The following is an 18,485-nucleotide window of genomic DNA, read 5'->3' as shown; positions in this document are numbered from 1 at the left end:
GGTCCAGACTCTGAACTTGGCACTCATGGCCTCTGTCATCTTGCTGACCAGTCTGCCCTGACCCTTCCAGCCACAGCGTAGCTTCTGCTGTTCCTGGGACAACATCACTTGCCTAGAGCACACTGCATAATCTGTCTTCCCAAGTGGGATGCTTCTGAGAGTAAAAGATGTTGTGAGTAATCATACCAGGACAGCAAGCTTAGACCAGGACTATTCCTAGCAAACCAGTACAGCCACTTCTGTGTACAATACAGACACTTCCGTGTCTCCCCACCCCTCTGCCTGAGCTGTAGGACCCACCCCCTCAAGTCTGGCAGCCTCTCCCTCTAAGCACCTCCAGGCGGCGCCCTCCGACCCCTCAATGTCAGGGAGCCCTGTTGCTCTGGCCCTCTGCCCTCCAGGTCTCCCCTCCTCAGCCTTGGTGCCCCCAGCTGGGCCTGTGCGGCAGGGGCTGGGATCTTTGGATGGCGAGTGGTCCTGGGGTGCCACCCCTCTAGCCTGTGCCTGCCACCAGCCTTCCCCCAACCAGGCCCCCTCAGGGTCAGAGTCCTTCACATCCTGTCTCCCTTTCTCTCCCCCTCCCGCGGTCAGTGGCAGCCAGAGGAGTCCGAGGACTATGTAAGTAAGAGGTGTGCGAGCGCGGGCAAGACCTGGGTTAGGCTGGGCTCGTGGGACACTCGCCCTCCCCCGCCTCTCCTCCCAGCCTGAGCCGCCAAGATCCACGGGGCACCAGCCACATCTGGAGAAAATTGGCATTTACGCCGAGCCCCGAGCTGAGCAGCGATTGGCATTTTCTCTAATCCTTACTTCTTGCCTGTCAAGCAGCAATTTCAGGCCAGTGTTCGAGATCGACCGGGCCCTGGCCCTTGCTCTGGCCAGATGGGGATGGAGTTAAATCCAATCCTGATCGTTAGGCCTTATTGATCCCTGGAGTGAAAAATCACCTGCTCCAGGCCCAGGCTGGGAGGCGGGTCTCGGGGCTGGGTTCCGGCATCGGTGTGTTCTGGAGCCCCAGCCCTGGGAGACCCTCCAGCCAGGGCAGAAGGGGCCTGCGAGGGTTTGGTGGCCGCTGCAGTGGCCCCACCCGAGGCTCAGAGCTGGAGGGACGCCAGGGCTGGCGGTGACAGCTGTGTCTCCCCTGCGGCTGGTCCCCTTCCTCTCCACCATTCCCTCTGTGTGGTGTGGCTTGGCCTCCCATGCTGTTTTTCCGCATGTCTCTGGAAATGATGCCTTGGCTGGAAATGGGCATATGGGCAGGGCCTGCCAAGGCAGGGGGGCACTGCCCTGGCTGACTTTCAGGCGTCACTGGAGACAGTGTGCTCCCCGGGGGCAGGGGGGTTCCCTGTCCTCTTCATCTCTCTTCCCTGCCCCAGCAAGCTTTGCAAGGCATACGGTGCTCACAGAGCCAGGGCCTGGATGGGGACAGGAGGGGTCCTACTCAGTGCTGCAGGGGGGCGCCTCGGCCCACCCCTCACTTCCCTCTGGTGTGCGTGTGCATGCGTTAGTGTCTACAGGTGGCCCTCTGCCTGTGGGTGCAGGAGGAGCCGCAGGCTGCATGGGTATGCGTGCCGAGAGCCGAGCGAGGTGCTACGTGCGTGCGAGGCTGTCTGCCCTGTGTGTCACGTGTGCCCGGACCTCACGAGGTGTCATTCACAGTACAATGCAGTGAAGGAACAGTGTGGCCCTTTGTTCTTGTCTGAAAGGAAGAATGAGCAGCTTGTCTGCCTTAGGCTGGTGGCTCCCCGGAAAGGCTGGGTCCTCCTGGGCACACATCCACCTGCCTGTACTGCCTCCCGCAGGGTCCAGCACCGCACAGCCCCCCTCCCAAGACCTCTGGCCCCATGTGCCTGGGGTGGCTGGCCCGGTCTGGTCCCTCCTTGCTCTCCTGTGATGGGAATGGGCCCCTCCTCCTCCTTTAGGAAACCACCATCAGCGGCCTGACCCCGGAGACCACCTACTCCATCACCGTGGCTGCCTACACCACCAAGGGGGACGGTGCCCGCAGCAAGCCCAAAATTGTCACGACCACGGGGGCAGGTGAGTGAGGCTTTGGGGTCAGAGCTGAGGGCGGGGCCGAGAGGAGGGCAGGGCCAGAGCCCAGTGCGTGGTTGTTCAGTCCCAGGACGGCCCACCATGATGGTCAGCACCACGGCCATGAACACGGCGCTGCTCCAGTGGCACCCGCCCAAGGAGCTGCCTGGGGAGCTCCTGGGCTACCGGCTGCAGTACCGCCGAGCCGACGAGGCGCGGCCCAACACCATCGATTTTGGCGAGGACGACCAGCACTTTACGGTCACTGGCCTGCACAAAGGGGCCACCTACGTCTTCCGGCTCGCTGCCAAGAACCGGGCCGGCCTGGGCGAGGAGTTCGAGAAGGAAATCATGACCCCCGAGGACGTGCCCAGCGGCTTCCCCCAAAACCTGCGCGTGATAGGGCTGACCACATCTACCACGGAACTGATCTGGGACCCCCCAGTGCTGGCGGAGAGGAACGGGCGCATCACCAACTACACCGTGGTGTACCATGACATCAACAGCCAGCAGGAGCTTCAGAATGTCACTGCCGACACCCACCTGACGCTCTCCGGCCTCAAGCCAGACACCACTTATGACATCAAGGTCCGCGCACGCACCAGCAAAGGCGCCGGCCCGCTCAGCCCCAGCATCCAGTCCCGGACCATGCCCGTGGAGCAAGGTGTGTGCTGCGGGCACGTGGCTGCGCCTGGGGACCTCTGCTCTCCTTGACTCACTGACCTCTGGCGACTGTGAGCCACCAGCCTCTGGTGTGTGACACTCCAATCTCTCATGACCATGACCACTAACCTCTAGTGAACAGGTGCCACATTCTCTGTGTGCGGCCTCTGACCTCTGCTGTCCTTGGCCTACTGACCTCTGCTGGGCAACTCCAATCTCTCGTGACCTTGACCCACTGATCTCTCATGACTGCATCACTGCTCTTGGGTATGCAACACTAACCTCTTGGGGCCACGACCCCCTGACCTCTAGTGAACATGGGCCACTGTGCTCTGGTGCGCGGCCACATGGCTTCTCGTGACCGAGTCCCACTGACCTCTGGTCACTCTGACCTGCTGTCTGTAAGCTCCAGCTTCACCCGTGCCCTTCTGGAGAGCCTGACCATGGGTCCTGTGGCTTCTGCCCCGCTTGGTTCTCACCATGAGGAAGAGCTGGGACTGGGAGCTGAACTGTGTGCAGTGGAAGCTGGCGGGAGTGGGGGTTCTGGCCCTCTGCAGCCATCCCTAATCCCCTGCGCCCTGCTCCCCCCAATCTCTTCCCAGGGGGGAGCCCTCCAGGCCCGGTTATCCCCCTTAGGCAGTCAGAGGTGACTCTTCCCTCCTTACATCCCAACAGTGTTTGCCAAGAACTTCCGTGTGGAGGCTGCAATGAAGACATCCGTGCTGCTCAGCTGGGAGGTGCCCGACTCCTACAAGTCAGCAGTGCCCTTCAGGGTAGGTGGGGCCGGCTGGCCCGGCACACGCAGTCCTGCTGCGGGGCCCACGTTGCAGTCCCTGCCTGCATGTCTGCGTTCACAAAGCTCTATCCCGCAGGCCTGGGAGGGGGCCCTTCACCCGAACATGCCACCTGCGCCCCCCCTTCCCTTCCCGTGCAGATCCTGTACAACGGGCAGAGCGTGGAGGTGGACGGGCACTCCATGCGGAAGCTGATCGCAGACCTTCAGCCCAACACCGAATACTCATTTGTGCTGATGAACCGCGGCAGCAGCGCGGGGGGCCTGCAACACCTTGTGTCCATCCGCACGGCCCCCGACCTCCTGCCGCACAAGCCACTGCCAGCCTCGGCCTACATCGAGGATGGCCGCTTCACCCTCACCATGCCCCACGTGCAGGAACCCGCACTCGTCAGGTGTGCAGACACGTCTCGGGGCTGGGGGGAAGAGGGCGGGGCTGGCCATGCAAAGCCAGGGGAGGACGGTCCTGACTCTCCTCTGCCCACCCAGGTGGTTCTACATCATGGTGGTGCCCATCGACCGCATGGGAGGGAGCATGCTGGCGCCACAGTGGAGCACGCCCGAGGAGCTGGAGCTGGACGAGGTGCCTGGGGACCTGGCCAGGGCAGCCCTGATGGCAGTCCCATTGCGCTGGTTGGCTGTGCCCCGGGGACTCCCCCCAAACTGGAATTATTCTCTGACTGGCAGCCTGCCCGCGTCTCTGAGGAGACGCACTCTGAGCTGGCTCCTGGGAGCTTTCAGAGAACTCCTGGAGGGCTTACAGAGACCTCCCCAGAGGGGTTTGTGGAGGATCCCCTGGGGTGCGAAGTGGCAGAGACATCTCTCAGATCTAACGACTCTCAGGCCCTGTGAGCCTCACAGTCTCCAGGGGTCTAGAGGCCACAGACGGGCTCGAGTGGAACCCCAGCAGTGGTGGGCAGCCAGCCCTCTCTGGTGAGGGTGAGGGGCAGGTTACCCAGAGGCCCCTTCTTAGCAGGTTGGCTGGGAGGAATGGCCCTGCCTGCTGGTGTCCGGCGTGATTCTACACGGACAGCGAGTCAGGCCGGGCTCAGGCCCCTAACATGGATGGTGAGCCTAGCCTCAGCCCAGGAGCGTGTGCTCCAAGGCCCCTGTGTGACTCCTGTGCTCTGCTGCCAGCTGCTGGAGGCCATCGAGCAGGGCAGCGGGGAGCGGCAGCGGCGCCGGCGGCAGACGGAGCGGCTGAAGCCATACGTGGCCGCTCAGGTGGACGTTCTTCCGGAGACCTTCACCCTGGGGGACAAGAAGAACTATCAGGGCTTCTACAACCGGCCGCTGTCTCCAGACCTGAGCTACCAGTGCTTTGTGCTCGCCTCCCTGAAGGAACCCGTGGACCAGGTCTACCCAAGACCCCAGGCCTGACCAGACACCCCCAGACCGTCTCAGACACCCCAGAGGCCCCAGACCTGCACTGAGGTCTCAGGGCACTAACCCCTGGGATCCAGAAGGCCAATCCGACCTGGCCCTAGGGGCTCAGTGAGCTGACCAGGCCCAGGTCAACCTCTTAGTTCCGGGAGACCCGGCCCAGAGCCCTTTCTCCAGGAGTGGGGGTTGGAGGATGGGCAGTCTCACCCCGGGGCTCACCCGCTCTGCTGTTCCTCCACCGGGTCACAGAAGCGCTATGCCTGCAGCCCCTACTCCGATGAGATCGTGGTCCAGGTGACACCAGCCCAGCAGCAGGAGGAACCCGAGCTGCTGTGGGTGACGGGCCCCGTCCTGGCAGTCATTCTCATCGTCCTCATTGTCATCGCCATTCTCCTGTTCAAGAGGTGAGCGCTCTGGTGGACGGCCACCTGCCCGTGGACCCCCAGGCCCGCCCCGGCTAGACACATGCAGGCCGGGGCATCCACGCCGGCCTGCGGCCCGGGGTGCACGCTCCTGGGCTCGGAGGGGAGCCAGGAGAGCGAAGCAGTGTGTGTGCACACCCACTGGTGTGAGCCTGGGTATGATGAGCAGCCGCGCACCTTCACAAAGAATCTGTTCGGGTGCATCCCTGGGGCATGTCCGTCTGTCCGTCTCTGTGTTTTGGTGGATGTGAACCTGTCTGTCTCTCAGCTTCAAAACACCACCTTCTCCTGGCCCCCTACCTTCAGTATCCCCTCTGCCACCAGCCCTAGATGACTCCCAGCCTGACTCCCCTGCCCAGGCCTTGAGAGGTCCAGACCCAGCTCCAGTCCATGTGCCCACGGACACTCACTTGACGGATGTTTATTAAGTTCCCACTGTGACCACAGCATCCACAGCTGTCCCAGACAGAGGGTGCCTTGACCCTTCCCACAGCTCTACCCCCAGGGTCCCTGTCACAGGGGATGGGCTCCCCCCCCCCACCCAGTCACCAACCAGAAATCCAGGTGTCACCCTCGACCCTGCCCCCTCCCACTTCCCCCCCAGTCTCTCGTGAATGTCACTTGACCTGCCCCCCACCCCACTGTGAGCTCCCCACGAGGTAAGGCACACGCACGTGGCACACCTCAGTCCTGCCTCTTGCGTAGCTGCGGCCTCCTCCTCTTCTCACCGTGCCCGTTCCTCTCTGTCCTCCTCCCAGCCTGAAGGGTATTTGCAAAGATTTACTTTGTCACCCTCAATATAAAACTTCTCAGCTTTAACTAGAGAGTTTTATGGCCTGCCTGCAGCCTGACGGTCCATCAGATGCCTGGCTGCTCTGGCCCCTGCCGCCACCCCTACATCATCGCTGAACTAACGCAGTTCCCGGCCGGCCTGGCCTGAGCCCCTCCACTGCACTCTTGTCCCATCCTTGGAGACGCCTTTCCAGGCTCTGGTGCCACGAGGCTCTGCCAGGCCCCTCCCACTCCCTGCTCACACTGTCCCCCACTGTCTGGTGGTGCTGCCATGGGAACATCGCTGGGCCTGTTTCCAGCACCCAGCACAAGACTGTCAGTGCACGCTTGTTGGTCCTTGTGTCTGCACACAGGTGCACACCCGAGGGGGCCTGTGCCCAGTGCCCCATCTCTCCCTGCCTTTGATCCTGACCGTTGACTCAGTGCCTGCTACCTGAAGTTAGCTCCTTCCTCCCAGGGTGAATAGGGACAAGCTCTCCTGGTTCAGGGCCGGAAGATCCCCGGGTGGGGAACCTGAGGAGCGACTCCCATACCCACTCAAGCCCCCTCCACTGCCGTCTGTGTCCTGGTGTATGCCAGGAGAGGTGACCCCCTCCCTGTGAAGGCCACGTGGGTGCCGTAGATCGGTCCGCAGTGTCCCCCTGTGTCATGAGAGGGCCTGAGCGTGTGTGGCAGAAACAGTGACGGTTCCTTTCTTCTGTCCTTGCCTGTCTCTCGGGACCTAGTAAACAAGAAAGGTAGGAGTCCTTCCTTCTCTCTTCACACGCCTCCCCCTTCACTTCTTGTCCCCGTGCGCACTGCGGGCCCATCGGGGAGGGGCGCTGCTTGGACCAGAAGCCTCCTGGCCTGCGGCTGTCTGGTCAGCTCAGCAGACGCCGGGGCCAGCTCTGTCACTCTCTCCACCTGCGCCCTGCACAGGGGGTGCCCCTCCTCAGGAGACAGGCTTAGCTCAGAACTCCGATGCTGCCCATGCATGCATAGGCCGACTCGGAACTCCCCAGAGCCTGCCCCCGGCTCCCAGGTGTCTGAGGTAGCCACAGCGCTGCAGGAGACAGAGCCTGGCCTGCGTGCGAGGAGCGCTGGCTGCAGGGCAGTGGGGAAGTGTGTGGTGCGTACTGACGCACACTCGCATAAGTTTCCTCCCCGACACAGCTGTGTCCACTGCGCAGAAGCCTTGAATACTTGTCAGCAGATGGACCCCACAGTCTGTCTTTGATCCTGTCCCTGTAGACTGGGGAGCCGAGGCCAGCAAGGGAAGACTCTGCCCAGCTAAGGGAACGCCTTCCCCTGCTGCTCTGCGCCTTTACCCTGATCCCAAGAGCCAGACAGCGGGGGCCCAGCTCTCTGTGATGTTTGCATATCTTATGTGTTGTTTGCATGTTTACTCCTGGTGGCTCCTGCTGCCTCAGCGTGGGGGTCTTGCGGACAGCAGCCACTGCCCAGCCGTGACCTGTCCCCGTGGGAAGGAGCCACCAGCCTCTGCGACCCCTTCCTTTCTTGCTGTGCTGGCCCACTGTCCACTCCCTACCCCTGCTCTCTCCCCATCCCACCCTATGAGGCTGCTCTGGCCCTGGCTCCCCTGCGCTCAGAGACCCCAGGCCGGGATGGGAGGGGCAGAGCTGTGGACACAGAGCTCTGGGGCAGCCAGCCATGCCACGCGTCTCTGTCCTCCTCCTGGACCTCGGTTCTCACCTACCACCCTTCTGCCTGTCCAGGAAAAGGACCCACTCCCCATCGTCCAAGGATGAGCAGTCAATTGGGCTGAAGGACTCCTTGCTGGCCCACTCCTCCGACCCTGTGGAGATGCGGCGGCTCAACTACCAGACCCCAGGTAGGGTGGCTCCGCCAGCCTGCGTGCCCCGCCTGGGTGTGCCGGTCTCTGCCCAGGGACGCTGGCCTCACCCTGGCCCCCGTTTCCTGTTCCTGCCTTCTACCCTTCTCCCTGAACCCATTGACTGTGATGAAGTGACCAAGGAACCCCTATATCCAGTGGCTGGACAGGCGCTGCAAGGCCTGGAAGCCGCAGTGGGTGGGGTGAAGCTCCTTAGACCCTGACCTGTCTTCAGTCAAGCCCTCCAAATATAGGTCCGGGATCTTCACAGAACCCACATCCCAGCCCCTGTACCTGCATTCTGACCCCTGCACCCAGAAGAGGGGTTTGTTGGGGAGGGGATGGCTCATCAGATCTTGTGGCAGGATGAGGGTGTCTGCATCTCACCCTTCCTGATGGCTGGGCCCAGATTTTCCGTGTGAGCCCTGGGACCCAGCACAGGACTTGGTGCCTGCCCCTCCTTCCCCACCACTGTCATGGGCTCTCTGGATGTCATTCCCTGTCTGCACCCCAGCAGACACAGCTCAGACTTCTTCCTGGGGGAGGCAGGGTCATTCCTCGGCTCCCAGGTGCTCTTTCCATCATGACACCTCTCGCCCTGGGCTGGGGTTGCCTCAGTGACAGTCTTAGCTCTGTGAAGCCAGGAATTGTCTTCCTCCTCCGCCATCTCTTGGGTTGTGCGCATGGTGGGTCTTGCTAGGTGCTTGTGAAGCACACAGCTGAATGAATGAGTGAGCTATAGCACACACAGGGTTTGTGTATGCACGAACTACTTAGCGCTGAGTGCTGAATGACCGCACCATTTCATGGCTGGAAACAACAGCAATGATGTTAGTCTCACAGCTTTTATGAGTCAGAGATTCAGACAGGAGCATAGCAGGAGCAGCTTGTCTCTATTCCAGAATATCTGGGCCCTCGGCAGGAAGACTCATAGGCCAGAATCATTTAAATGAGAGGTCAGCAAACTGTGGCCTGGGGCCAAATGTGGCCCACCACCTGTTTCTGAAAATAAAGTTTTATTGGAACACAGCCATGCCCTTTCATACATGTACGGTCTGTGGCTGTTTTCACTCTAGAGTAGAGTTTAGTAGATATGATACATACCATATGTCCTTAAAGCCAAAAATATTTACTTTCTGGCCTTTTATGGGAAAGTTTGCTGAGCACAGAATCCTGGGGACTCGTTCATTCTTGTGTCTGGTGCTTGACACTGGAGTCAGCTATGGGTCCACCTGGGGTTTTCGGCTCTCTTCCTGACAACACTCCAAGTGCACGTGTCCTGAGAGGGAGAGAGCCAGGCTGTTGCAACCAGGTGTGCTCAGATCTGCGAGGAATCAGAACTCCAGGGTGCTGGGGTCTGGAGGGCAGAGAAGCCTCCCCTGAGAGGGATGCGAAGCCCTGGGGGCCGTAGGCAGGCAGAGGGGCTGGGAGAGACCTCCTTTCGGTGACAGTGGCAGGGGCAGAAGCAACAGGGGCGCTGTGTCCTGTAGCATTGGAGCTGGGCGTGTTGAGAGCCCAGAGCTGAATCTGGAGGGGGAGTCACAGAGGGTGCCTGCACGCCAGACTAAGGGGTTTGGATTTCATCTTGAGGGCGCCAGGGAGGCATGAAGGGTTTTCAGCAGGGGAGCAGTGGGGTCAGAATTGAGCTTGAGAACTGTCACCCTGGCTGTGGTGTGGAAGGCAGATTGGAGGGGGAGAACCTGGGGAGGCAGACCGTTGTGAAGGTGCTGAGGACCTGGGCGTGGGGGCTGGCCGTAGGGGCCTGGCTGAGCAGCAGAGCTTGGGCCTGATTCCCTATGGGGTGAGGAAATAGGGCCAGGGGTCCCAGGATGGCTCCGTGGTTGCTGGTTGAGCAGTGGGATGGCAGGTCCAGGGGGACCTCCACACCAGCATCCAAGCCTGCAAATAGATGAGCTCTCCCCGGAGAAGGGTGCAGAGAGGGGAGAGCGCGGCCCAGGAGCAGCCAGGGAAGGAGCTGGTATGTTGAGGAAGGGTAGATGCAAGGATGGCCAAGGAGGGGGAGCCAGACAGAGAGGGCGTTGGGGAGAGGAGTGTCTCTGAGGCCAGGCTGAGGGGGCTGTGCGAGAGCCTGTGGCTTTGGCGGTTGGAACCTCGGAGAGGTCCGAGTCCCGGGCAAGGAGCCTTTCAGCGGGTTGAGGCACTGCCAGTGGGGGATGAGCCAGTGGATATGCAGGCCCTGCCGGGGTCTGGATCCCTGTGGCTGTAGGGATCTGGGAAGGGAAGGCAGGGTGGAGCACAGGGGACCCAAGGTGGTGGTATAAGGGATGGGGGACCAGAAGGTCAGGAGGCTGTGGCCCAGGGTGGGCCTCGGGGCAGGGTATGGTGAGGGTCATCAGAGGTGCTGAGGTCAGGGGACGGGGCTGCTGGCCGGGAGTGGGGTCTCTGTGCACAGGGTTATCCAGGGAGGGGAAACAGCGACCAGAAAGAAGGGCTGGCTGGAATGGCAGCACTGCTGAGTGTCCTCCTTCCCATGTTTTTAGTTCAGCGAATGTTTATTATTTTCTCTCGTAATCTAACTTCTGAAGATGCTTGAAATGCACAGAATTGCTGAGAGAGCGATGCGGTCCCCATCTGCCCATCCTTGCTGGGGACTCACCCTTCTGTTTCTCACCACACGTGCCTTCCCTCTCTCTAAAAGCACACTTCTCTTTTGCCAAATGATCTGGAAATAGCCAGGGTCAAACTTGGTTACCAGAGGCCACAAGGTTGGCTTGGACCTAGAATTTCATCACAGGAAGAGGCCCCCAAGGCCGTGCAGGCTCTAGTGGGTGGGAGAGGGGCGTCTGTCACTTGGGCGGGGTGGAGCAGAAGGGGCTGCGGTGGGCCAGCCCTCTGAGCTCCCCAGACCCCCACTGACTGCGATCCAACAGCAATGTAACCAGAGGTTAACGGGTGTCCTTCTCTTGCCCCGCTGTTTTTGTTCTTTTTCTCTGCAGGTTCCAGTGTCCCCAGTTGCCCGAATATCTCAAGTTAGTTTTTCGCGTTCCCCATCTGGGGCCCACTCTGGCTTCTGTGTGTCTCCTCTACTTCTCTCACCCGTCGCCTCTCTCCTTCCTTGAGCTCTTCTCTTCCCTTTTCCTGTCTTTGCTCCACTTTCTCACCGCCCCGTCTTTTCCTTCTCCATCCCACTCTCTCCTCACCTAGCCCCCTTCCTCTGGCCGCCCCCTCTTGTCTCTGCCTCTCCCACCTCCCGACTCAGTCCGACTCCTTTCCGGTGCCTCTCCCATCTCCTCGCCCCAGCGTCTCCCTCCTCTTCTCTTCCTCTCCCTCCGAGTTCTTCCTCATCACTCTGCCGTATCGCCGTACATCATGATCACTCCATCCACATGCTGGGTGCTGGGATGATGAGGTCACAGAGCCTCCCATGGTGACTGGTGCCTTGAGGGCAGGAGCGCTGTCCAGAGGAGGGCCCGCGGGCGGGGCACAGGCTGAAGCAGCCCAGCCCCATCCCGTCCGCCGCCTTCCACCTGGGCGTCCGGCCCTGACCTGGGAGGAGGGCCAGCCACTCAGCACCGTGTCACGTGGCCATGCCCACTCGTGCCCACGGCATACATACCCCCTGCCCTGTCCCCTCCCGCCCCCCGGCCGCTGTGTGCCCTGCCACCCCTGTCGCCGCATGTGCCGCTGTCTCCATGCCACCAGTGCCGAGTGCTCCATGGTCACACGTGTTCACATGCGCACATACATGCATCGGGCTGTCTCCGCCACCGGCTCAGGCCCCACGCTAACTCTGCTCATGTACCCCCCCTGCTCCCAGGTATGCGAGACCACCCGCCCATCCCCATCACCGACCTAGCTGACAACATTGAGCGCCTCAAAGCCAATGATGGCCTCAAGTTCTCCCAGGAGTACGAGGTGAGACATCCCTTCACCGCCACCCCCACCACCACCATATGCCTGGCCCCAGGCCAGCTCCTGTCCTGCCTCAGGCCCCTGCTGTGTGTTTGGGGAGTGGGTGGTGGGCTCCAGGCTGCCCAAGAACACAGACTGAAGGGGTCAGCAGTAGCCAGTGGGGAACTCAGCTTCTTAGGTACTGGGCCTGGTCAAGACCTTTCAGGCACGCCAAGATTAGGACACAAAGTCACATGCCCCTGTGCTAACAGAGGCAGATAGAAGGTCATAAACACAATTAGTAATAACAGCTGGCATTTGTAGAGAGCTCCCTGCCAGCCAGCTCCAGGCTAGGCACTCTGCATGCACCATCTATTTATGTCCTCCCTACAACCCTATGAAATGGGAACCGGTGTTATCCCATCTTACAGATGAGGAGGCTGAGGCTCTGAGAAGGGAATGACTTGTCTAAGGTCACGTCACTGATGAGTAGTGGCACCCGTCTGGCAGCCTATGCCTGCACACGCGTGTGCTCAGAGTGTCTGTCACAGAGATGGGGAGTCTGGGAGCCTGACTCCTGCCGCCTGGGCTGCAAAACCCTCCTGCTCTGGGTGCTTCCTTCACTGTGGTTTCAACCCTACCTGCTTCCAGAAGGCACTAGTGGTAAAGAACCTGTCTGCCAGTGCAGGAGACATAAGATATGTGGGTTCGATCCCTGAGATGGGAAGATCCCCTGAGGAGAAAATGGCAAACCCACTCCAGTATTCTTGCCTGGAGGATCCTATGGACAGAGGAGCCTGGTGGGCTACAGTCCATGGAGTCACAAAGAGTCATGCGGAGAGTCACAACTAAACCGACTGAGCATGCATGCACGCTGGGGGCTCAGACTTCAGAGCACTGCTTCACGACCTGGAGTCAAGGCTTCTAGCTCCCAGCTGGAGAGGTGCTTTGCTAGTGAAGGAGGCGATAAGGAGAGCCCAGACTCCCCTGAGGAGTACTGGCGAAGGTGTTGTTAAAGCATCTTCTGCCTCAACCCCACTCAGTCCCCACCCCTGGCGCAGGCCTGGCACAGGATTCGCCTCGGTGGATGATGGATGGATGGGTGATTGAAGGGCTAGCTCTGTCCTGCCTGTACATCCACTTCCCTCCAGTCACACGTTCACCCTCCACTGTGCTTGCTGTCCTGGGCACCAGGGCTCCACTTCCAAGGGCTGTGGGTCAGGTTTCTGCAGAGGAAATTGAGCTTGGCAGGTGAACTGATGATCGTATCTGCCTAGAGGACAGGGTGCTGCCTCTTCCTGTGGAGCTCCCACTGGGGGGCCTGCCCTGCACAGGGCCCCACCACAGGGGGGATGGAGCCACCGAGTCAGGCTCCCTGCCTCCAGTTCCCGTGAGGCCTTCACTCATCCATTTCCACGTCCCACTAACCCTTCCTCCTGTGGGGCCCTGCACCCCACTGTCCAGGCCAGCGGTGTCCTCCTCTCACCTTCTGCTGCTTCTCTGCTCCCGTCTGCGCTCCCCTTACAGACCTTCCTCCTTCAGGAAGCCGCCTCTGGCCACCCTGGCCTGCCGAGAGCTTTTCTGCAGCCAGGATCCGACAGCTCTGTTACCTTTAATGATGAGCATCATCAGGCACTTAGCTTGTGCTTGCCACTGGGAGTGTGGAGACAAGTGCCCACAGGGAACTCAGTCAGTAGGGAGATGAGTGCAGACAGATAACGCTAAATGTGACCTCGTGCCGTGGTGTTAAATATGCAGATGTGCAGAGAAGGTGCTCCGACAGCAGCATGAAGCAGGCAGGCTAGGGGTTGGGTGCTGGGGTCTCACGGAAGTGCTCACTGACCTGGGGAGAGTGACAGGCTGGTGCAGAAACCAACAGGCAGGTGTTGGGCTGTGCTGAGAACTTCGGGTCGTATTCATCTGTAAAAGGAGGGTAATAATAGAACTGGTTTCATAGGAGGATTGGGAGAGGGAATACAGAGTGCAGAGAATAGCGCCACGCACACGGTAAGATTTTGCTGAGATTCAGCTGTTATCATCCGAAGTGACAAGGAACCATGGAAGGCATTAAGCAGGGAATTGATCATCAGATTGGCATTTTATAAGGATTGTTCTGGCTGCGAGACAGAAAGAGGCAGAGAAAGAGACAAAGGAAAGAGGCAGGGAGATGCCCAGTCTGAGCAGGGGTGGCCCAGCTGAGGCCCTGGCAACAGGGTGGCGAGAGCCAGGGAGCTGGGGGAGCATTGGGACGTGGTGACGGATGAGACGGGGGGCACAGAGGAGTTTGGAGGATGACTGACAGGTTGTGGCCGCGGCTTTGGGGTAAACGAGGACAGAGCCCTTCACTGAGACGGAACCCCAGCAGCAGAGCCAGGTTTGCACAGGGCAGCTGATAAGCTCAGCTTGGCAAGGGCTGAGACTAAAGAAGTGTGGGGCATCCTGGTTGGATATCAGGGGCCTGTGGGCTCTGCAGACTGGGGCTCAGGGGAGACTCTGGGCTACAGCTGAGTTATGTCAGCTCCAGCATATGGCCGTGAGGTCATCCAGGAAAGGTTGGAGAGTTCAAAGAGGGCCTAGGAATGAACCCCAGAGAAGCACTGTGTCCTGCCTCCGAGAAGGAGCAGCTGGAGAGGGAGGAGGAGAGCTGGGCGAGGCCGTGCAGTGGTGTCTGGAGCCCAGCAGCATTGGGTCATGCACAGCTGGCCGCCTCTCACTTCTGCTCTCGTTGGCTAGCTGGGTGCAGGGCTTGAGGGACTTCCCCTGCCCTCTCCCCACCCCTACCACTCTCCTAGGCAAGGGGATTTGGTACCTTGGTCAGAGGAGTCTTCAGTCTGTCACCTTGCTGACCAGTTCCATGGTAGCCTCTGTGCTCCATGGCCGGGGAGTTGGGGCTCAGCCTTCCCCAGCACCACGGGACAGAGCCAGTGACTGTGGCCTGGGAGCAAAGGCAGTTGTGGGCACAACCTGGAAGGCTGGGTCTCCTGGGGGCACTAGGTAGAAATCAGCTGTTACCCCGCTCCACTTGCCTCCTTTCTTCCCTTCAGTCAATTGACCCAGGACAGCAGTTCACGTGGGAGAATTCAAACCTGGAGGTGAACAAGCCGAAGAACCGCTATGCCAACGTCATTGCTTACGACCACTCTCGAGTCATCCTTACCTCCATCGACGGTGAGCCTAGGGCAGGGCCCCCTCACATCCCCTGGCTCTCCTCCTCCTCCTTCTTACTGGGTGACATCTTCTCCTCCGGAAGAGGCCCACTGACTAGGTTGGAGGCCCCGAGATAATGCTCTCCCATGTCTCTTCCTGCCCGTAGGTGTCCCCGGGAGTGACTACATCAATGCCAACTACATTGACGGCTACCGCAAGCAGAACGCCTACATTGCCACGCAGGGCCCGCTGCCTGAGACCATGGGCGATTTCTGGCGGATGGTGTGGGAACAGCGCACAGCCACTGTGGTCATGATGACGCGGCTGGAGGAGAAGTCCCGGGTAAGGCTGTTCAGGGCCCTGCTGAGCTTGGGGGTCAGGTATAGATACTCGGCCACCAGGTGACTTCGGGCACCTCTTCTGTCCCTGTGGGAAGACGCCCTTCAGGGGACTTGCCAAGTACTATCGTTCTCTTGGGTTGTCCTCGTATCCCAGCTGCTGGGCACTCCTGGGACGTGGTGTGTTCCCCAGACGCCAGTGGGTTCCTACCGTGTTAATATGTTGTCCCAGATGCTGTCATTTTCCAAGAATGTTAACATGTCCCCCAGTTACTGCATGTTTCTGGGATGTTCATGTGTTCCCTAGATGCTAGAGTGTTGCTGGGGCCTTAACACATCTCCTGAGTTAATTAGTGGAATAGAGCTGCTGTTATCTGCTTTTGCACAGCAAAGCATTGACTGGAACATAAAATTTACAGAGCTTGAAAATGGTGTATAAACGTTACGGGTAAATTTGGCAGAAAACACGCCTGGTGCGATCTGGTCATGAATAAATGATTTTCAATTACGTCCCTCGTTCCCCTCACAAGGGCAGGGGTGGCGGCCTCGTGTGAGGTCCTGATTTGGTCTGGTGAGGGGGTGGCATGATGAATCTGAGATCTCGGGGGCTAGGGGCCTGGCAGCTAGCACAGCTGGACCTTCCACCAGCTCCTGCCCTGGGCCCTGCCTGTCTGAGCCTTTGGGTCCCTCTAACCCCCTTGCCCGCTCCCCCTGCTGTCTCTCTGCAGGTGAAATGTGATCAGTACTGGCCAGCTCGTGGCACCGAGACCTACGGCCTCATCCAGGTGACCCTGCTGGACACAGTGGAGCTGGCCACCTACACTGTGCGCACCTTTGCGCTCTACAAGGTACAGCCCTGCCCCCGTGCCCGGCCCCAGCCTGGAGCCTATGTACCATGGTCTTGAGTGTGGTGTGCTGGGGGAGTGGGGGCGAGTGGGAGTCCAGTGTTGGAGGTCAGGGCTTGGAGGTGTGAGCGGGCCATGCCGGCTGGTGCTGTGGGCGGGATGGATGGAGGCAGCACCTGAGTTCCTTCAGGCTGCTCCGTATGACTTCTGAGTCCCGTCGGAGAGCCGGGGTCTGGCCTTGGTGTTGGGGCAGGCTGTAGCAGGCATGCTCCTTGGTCACTCACTCCATCTCTGCTGCTGTCCTCCGCAGAGTGGGTCCAGTGAGAAGCGGGAGCTGCGTCAGTTCCAGTTCATGGCCTGGCCAGACCACGGAGTCCCCGAGTATCCGACCCCCATCCTGGCCTTCCTGCGGCGGGTCAAGGCTTGCAACCCCCTGGATGCGGGCCCCATGGTGGTGCACTGCAGGTGAGGGGGTGCTGCCACCAGGGCTGGGTCAGAGGTGAGGGAGGCCTCTGCCCAGGCTGAGTCCTGTTCCCACAGTGCGGGCGTGGGCCGCACGGGCTGCTTCATCGTCATCGACGCCATGCTGGAGCGGATGAAGCACGAGAAGACAGTGGACATCTACGGCCACGTGACGTGCATGCGGGCGCAGCGCAACTACATGGTGCAGACTGAGGACCAGTACGTGTTCATCCACGAGGCGCTGCTGGAGGCCGCCACGTGTGGACACACGGAGGTGCCCGCCCGCAACCTCTACGCCCACATCCAGAAGCTGGGCCAAGTGCCTCCCGGGGAGAGTGTGACTGCCATGGAGCTGGAGTTCAAGGTGGGCTCTGGGCTGGGCCTGCCTGGCTCCAGCGCCTGGACCGGGTCATGGGGACGGCCCCCCCCAGGAAGCCCGGCCTGACCACCCCTCCCCTCTCGCTAGTTGCTGGCCAACTCCAAGGCCCACACATCCCGCTTCATCAGCGCCAACCTGCCCTGCAACAAGTTCAAGAACCGCCTGGTGAACATCATGCCCTACGAACTGACCCGTGTGTGTCTGCAGCCCATCCGCGGCGTGGAGGGCTCCGACTACATCAATGCCAGCTTCCTGGATGGCTATAGGTCAGCACGCTCGTGACTGCCCACCATGCCTCTGAGTAGCTGGGCCCGTGCCTGGCTGGTGGGGAGCACAACAGGGTTGGGCTGGCCCGGAAGACCTGGGTGGGCTTCCTAGAGAAGGGGTGATCTGAGTGGGGCCCCAAGGGGCTAGGCAGCCATGGGGAGACTCGGGGCAGCAACACCTCCAGCATGTCCAGTCTTGTGTCCGCCCCAGACAGCAGAAGGCCTACATAGCCACGCAGGGGCCTCTGGCGGAGAGCACCGAGGACTTCTGGCGCATGTTATGGGAGCACAACTCCACCATCATCGTCATGCTGACCAGGCTTCGGGAGATGGGCAGGGTGAGCACACCAGCAGCCTTCCTCAATCGCATCCTTTCCCTTCCGGCCCCGTAAGCGTAGTCTCAGACCCTTACTACCACCTGCGGCTCCCAAATCCTCTGGAACCTGGAGCTCGCCTTCCCCGCTCCTCTCTTCCCCACCTCCTCCCCTTCTGACCCCAGGGCCGGGCCCTCTGTCCACAGGAGAAATGCCACCAGTACTGGCCTGCAGAGCGCTCTGCTCGATACCAGTACTTTGTCGTCGACCCGATGGCTGAGTACAACATGCCCCAGTATATTCTCCGTGAGTTCAAGGTCACGGACGCCCGGGTGAGTGGACAGGGGAGTGTGTATATGTGCATGAAGGTATGTTTATAACACTGCCTGAGCCCCTCTGGGGTGGGGGCTGCCTGCATGGTACCCCAGCTCCAACCGTAGGAATCTAAGGTAAGGTGTGGGGGCGGCGAGCCCGTTTCCCAATATGGCTTCAGGGTGCTTACCTGTGCTGATGCATTGCCTGCCTGGCCAGGGGGTGCTGCCACTCCAGCCCTGACCCTTGGCCCTGCCACCTCTCCCAGGATGGGCAGTCGAGGACAATCCGGCAGTTCCAGTTCACAGACTGGCCAGAGCAGGGCGTGCCTAAGACGGGCGAGGGCTTCATCGACTTCATCGGGCAGGTGCACAAGACCAAGGAGCAGTTCGGGCAGGACGGGCCCATCACGGTGCACTGCAGGTGGGGCTGAGCCCGCGGAGGGCTGGGTGGTCGGGGGCCTGGGGGCAGGAGCCCTGACCCAGCGCTCTCCCTTGGCAGTGCTGGTGTGGGCCGCACTGGGGTGTTCATCACGTTGAGCATTGTCCTCGAGCGGATGCGCTACGAAGGCGTGGTTGACATGTTCCAGACCGTGAAGACCCTGCGCACACAGCGCCCAGCCATGGTGCAGACGGAGGTATGCAGGCCACTGGCC

General features: G+C 60.5%; 1 protein-coding gene across 1 annotated transcript in view; it reads left to right on the top strand.

The window, feature by feature from the left end:
• Positions 1 to 18,485, top strand: part of PTPRF (protein tyrosine phosphatase receptor type F) — an 84,012-nt gene that overhangs the window by 63,756 nt on the left and 1,771 nt on the right. The window contains exons 14-32 of the mRNA XM_055586141.1: positions 1,920 to 2,037; positions 2,117 to 2,695; positions 3,370 to 3,467; positions 3,629 to 3,882; positions 3,977 to 4,070; positions 4,625 to 4,843; positions 5,120 to 5,274; positions 7,800 to 7,915; positions 11,694 to 11,791; positions 14,812 to 14,935; positions 15,081 to 15,256; positions 15,981 to 16,100; positions 16,408 to 16,562; positions 16,638 to 16,923; positions 17,026 to 17,204; positions 17,416 to 17,542; positions 17,725 to 17,850; positions 18,099 to 18,253; positions 18,332 to 18,467. Of these exons, the coding sequence (XP_055442116.1) occupies positions 1,920 to 2,037; positions 2,117 to 2,695; positions 3,370 to 3,467; positions 3,629 to 3,882; positions 3,977 to 4,070; positions 4,625 to 4,843; positions 5,120 to 5,274; positions 7,800 to 7,915; positions 11,694 to 11,791; positions 14,812 to 14,935; positions 15,081 to 15,256; positions 15,981 to 16,100; positions 16,408 to 16,562; positions 16,638 to 16,923; positions 17,026 to 17,204; positions 17,416 to 17,542; positions 17,725 to 17,850; positions 18,099 to 18,253; positions 18,332 to 18,467 (3,315 nt within the window). The remainder of the gene's footprint in view (positions 1 to 1,919; positions 2,038 to 2,116; positions 2,696 to 3,369; positions 3,468 to 3,628; positions 3,883 to 3,976; positions 4,071 to 4,624; positions 4,844 to 5,119; positions 5,275 to 7,799; positions 7,916 to 11,693; positions 11,792 to 14,811; positions 14,936 to 15,080; positions 15,257 to 15,980; positions 16,101 to 16,407; positions 16,563 to 16,637; positions 16,924 to 17,025; positions 17,205 to 17,415; positions 17,543 to 17,724; positions 17,851 to 18,098; positions 18,254 to 18,331; positions 18,468 to 18,485) is intronic.

The sequence above is a fragment of the Bubalus kerabau genome, chromosome 6 (assembly GCF_029407905.1).
Source record: "Bubalus kerabau isolate K-KA32 ecotype Philippines breed swamp buffalo chromosome 6, PCC_UOA_SB_1v2, whole genome shotgun sequence".
NCBI classification, from domain to species: Eukaryota; Metazoa; Chordata; class Mammalia; order Artiodactyla; family Bovidae; genus Bubalus; species Bubalus kerabau.
The sequence above is the reverse complement of the archived record's forward strand: the minus strand, read 5'-3'. Positions and strand labels throughout refer to the sequence as shown.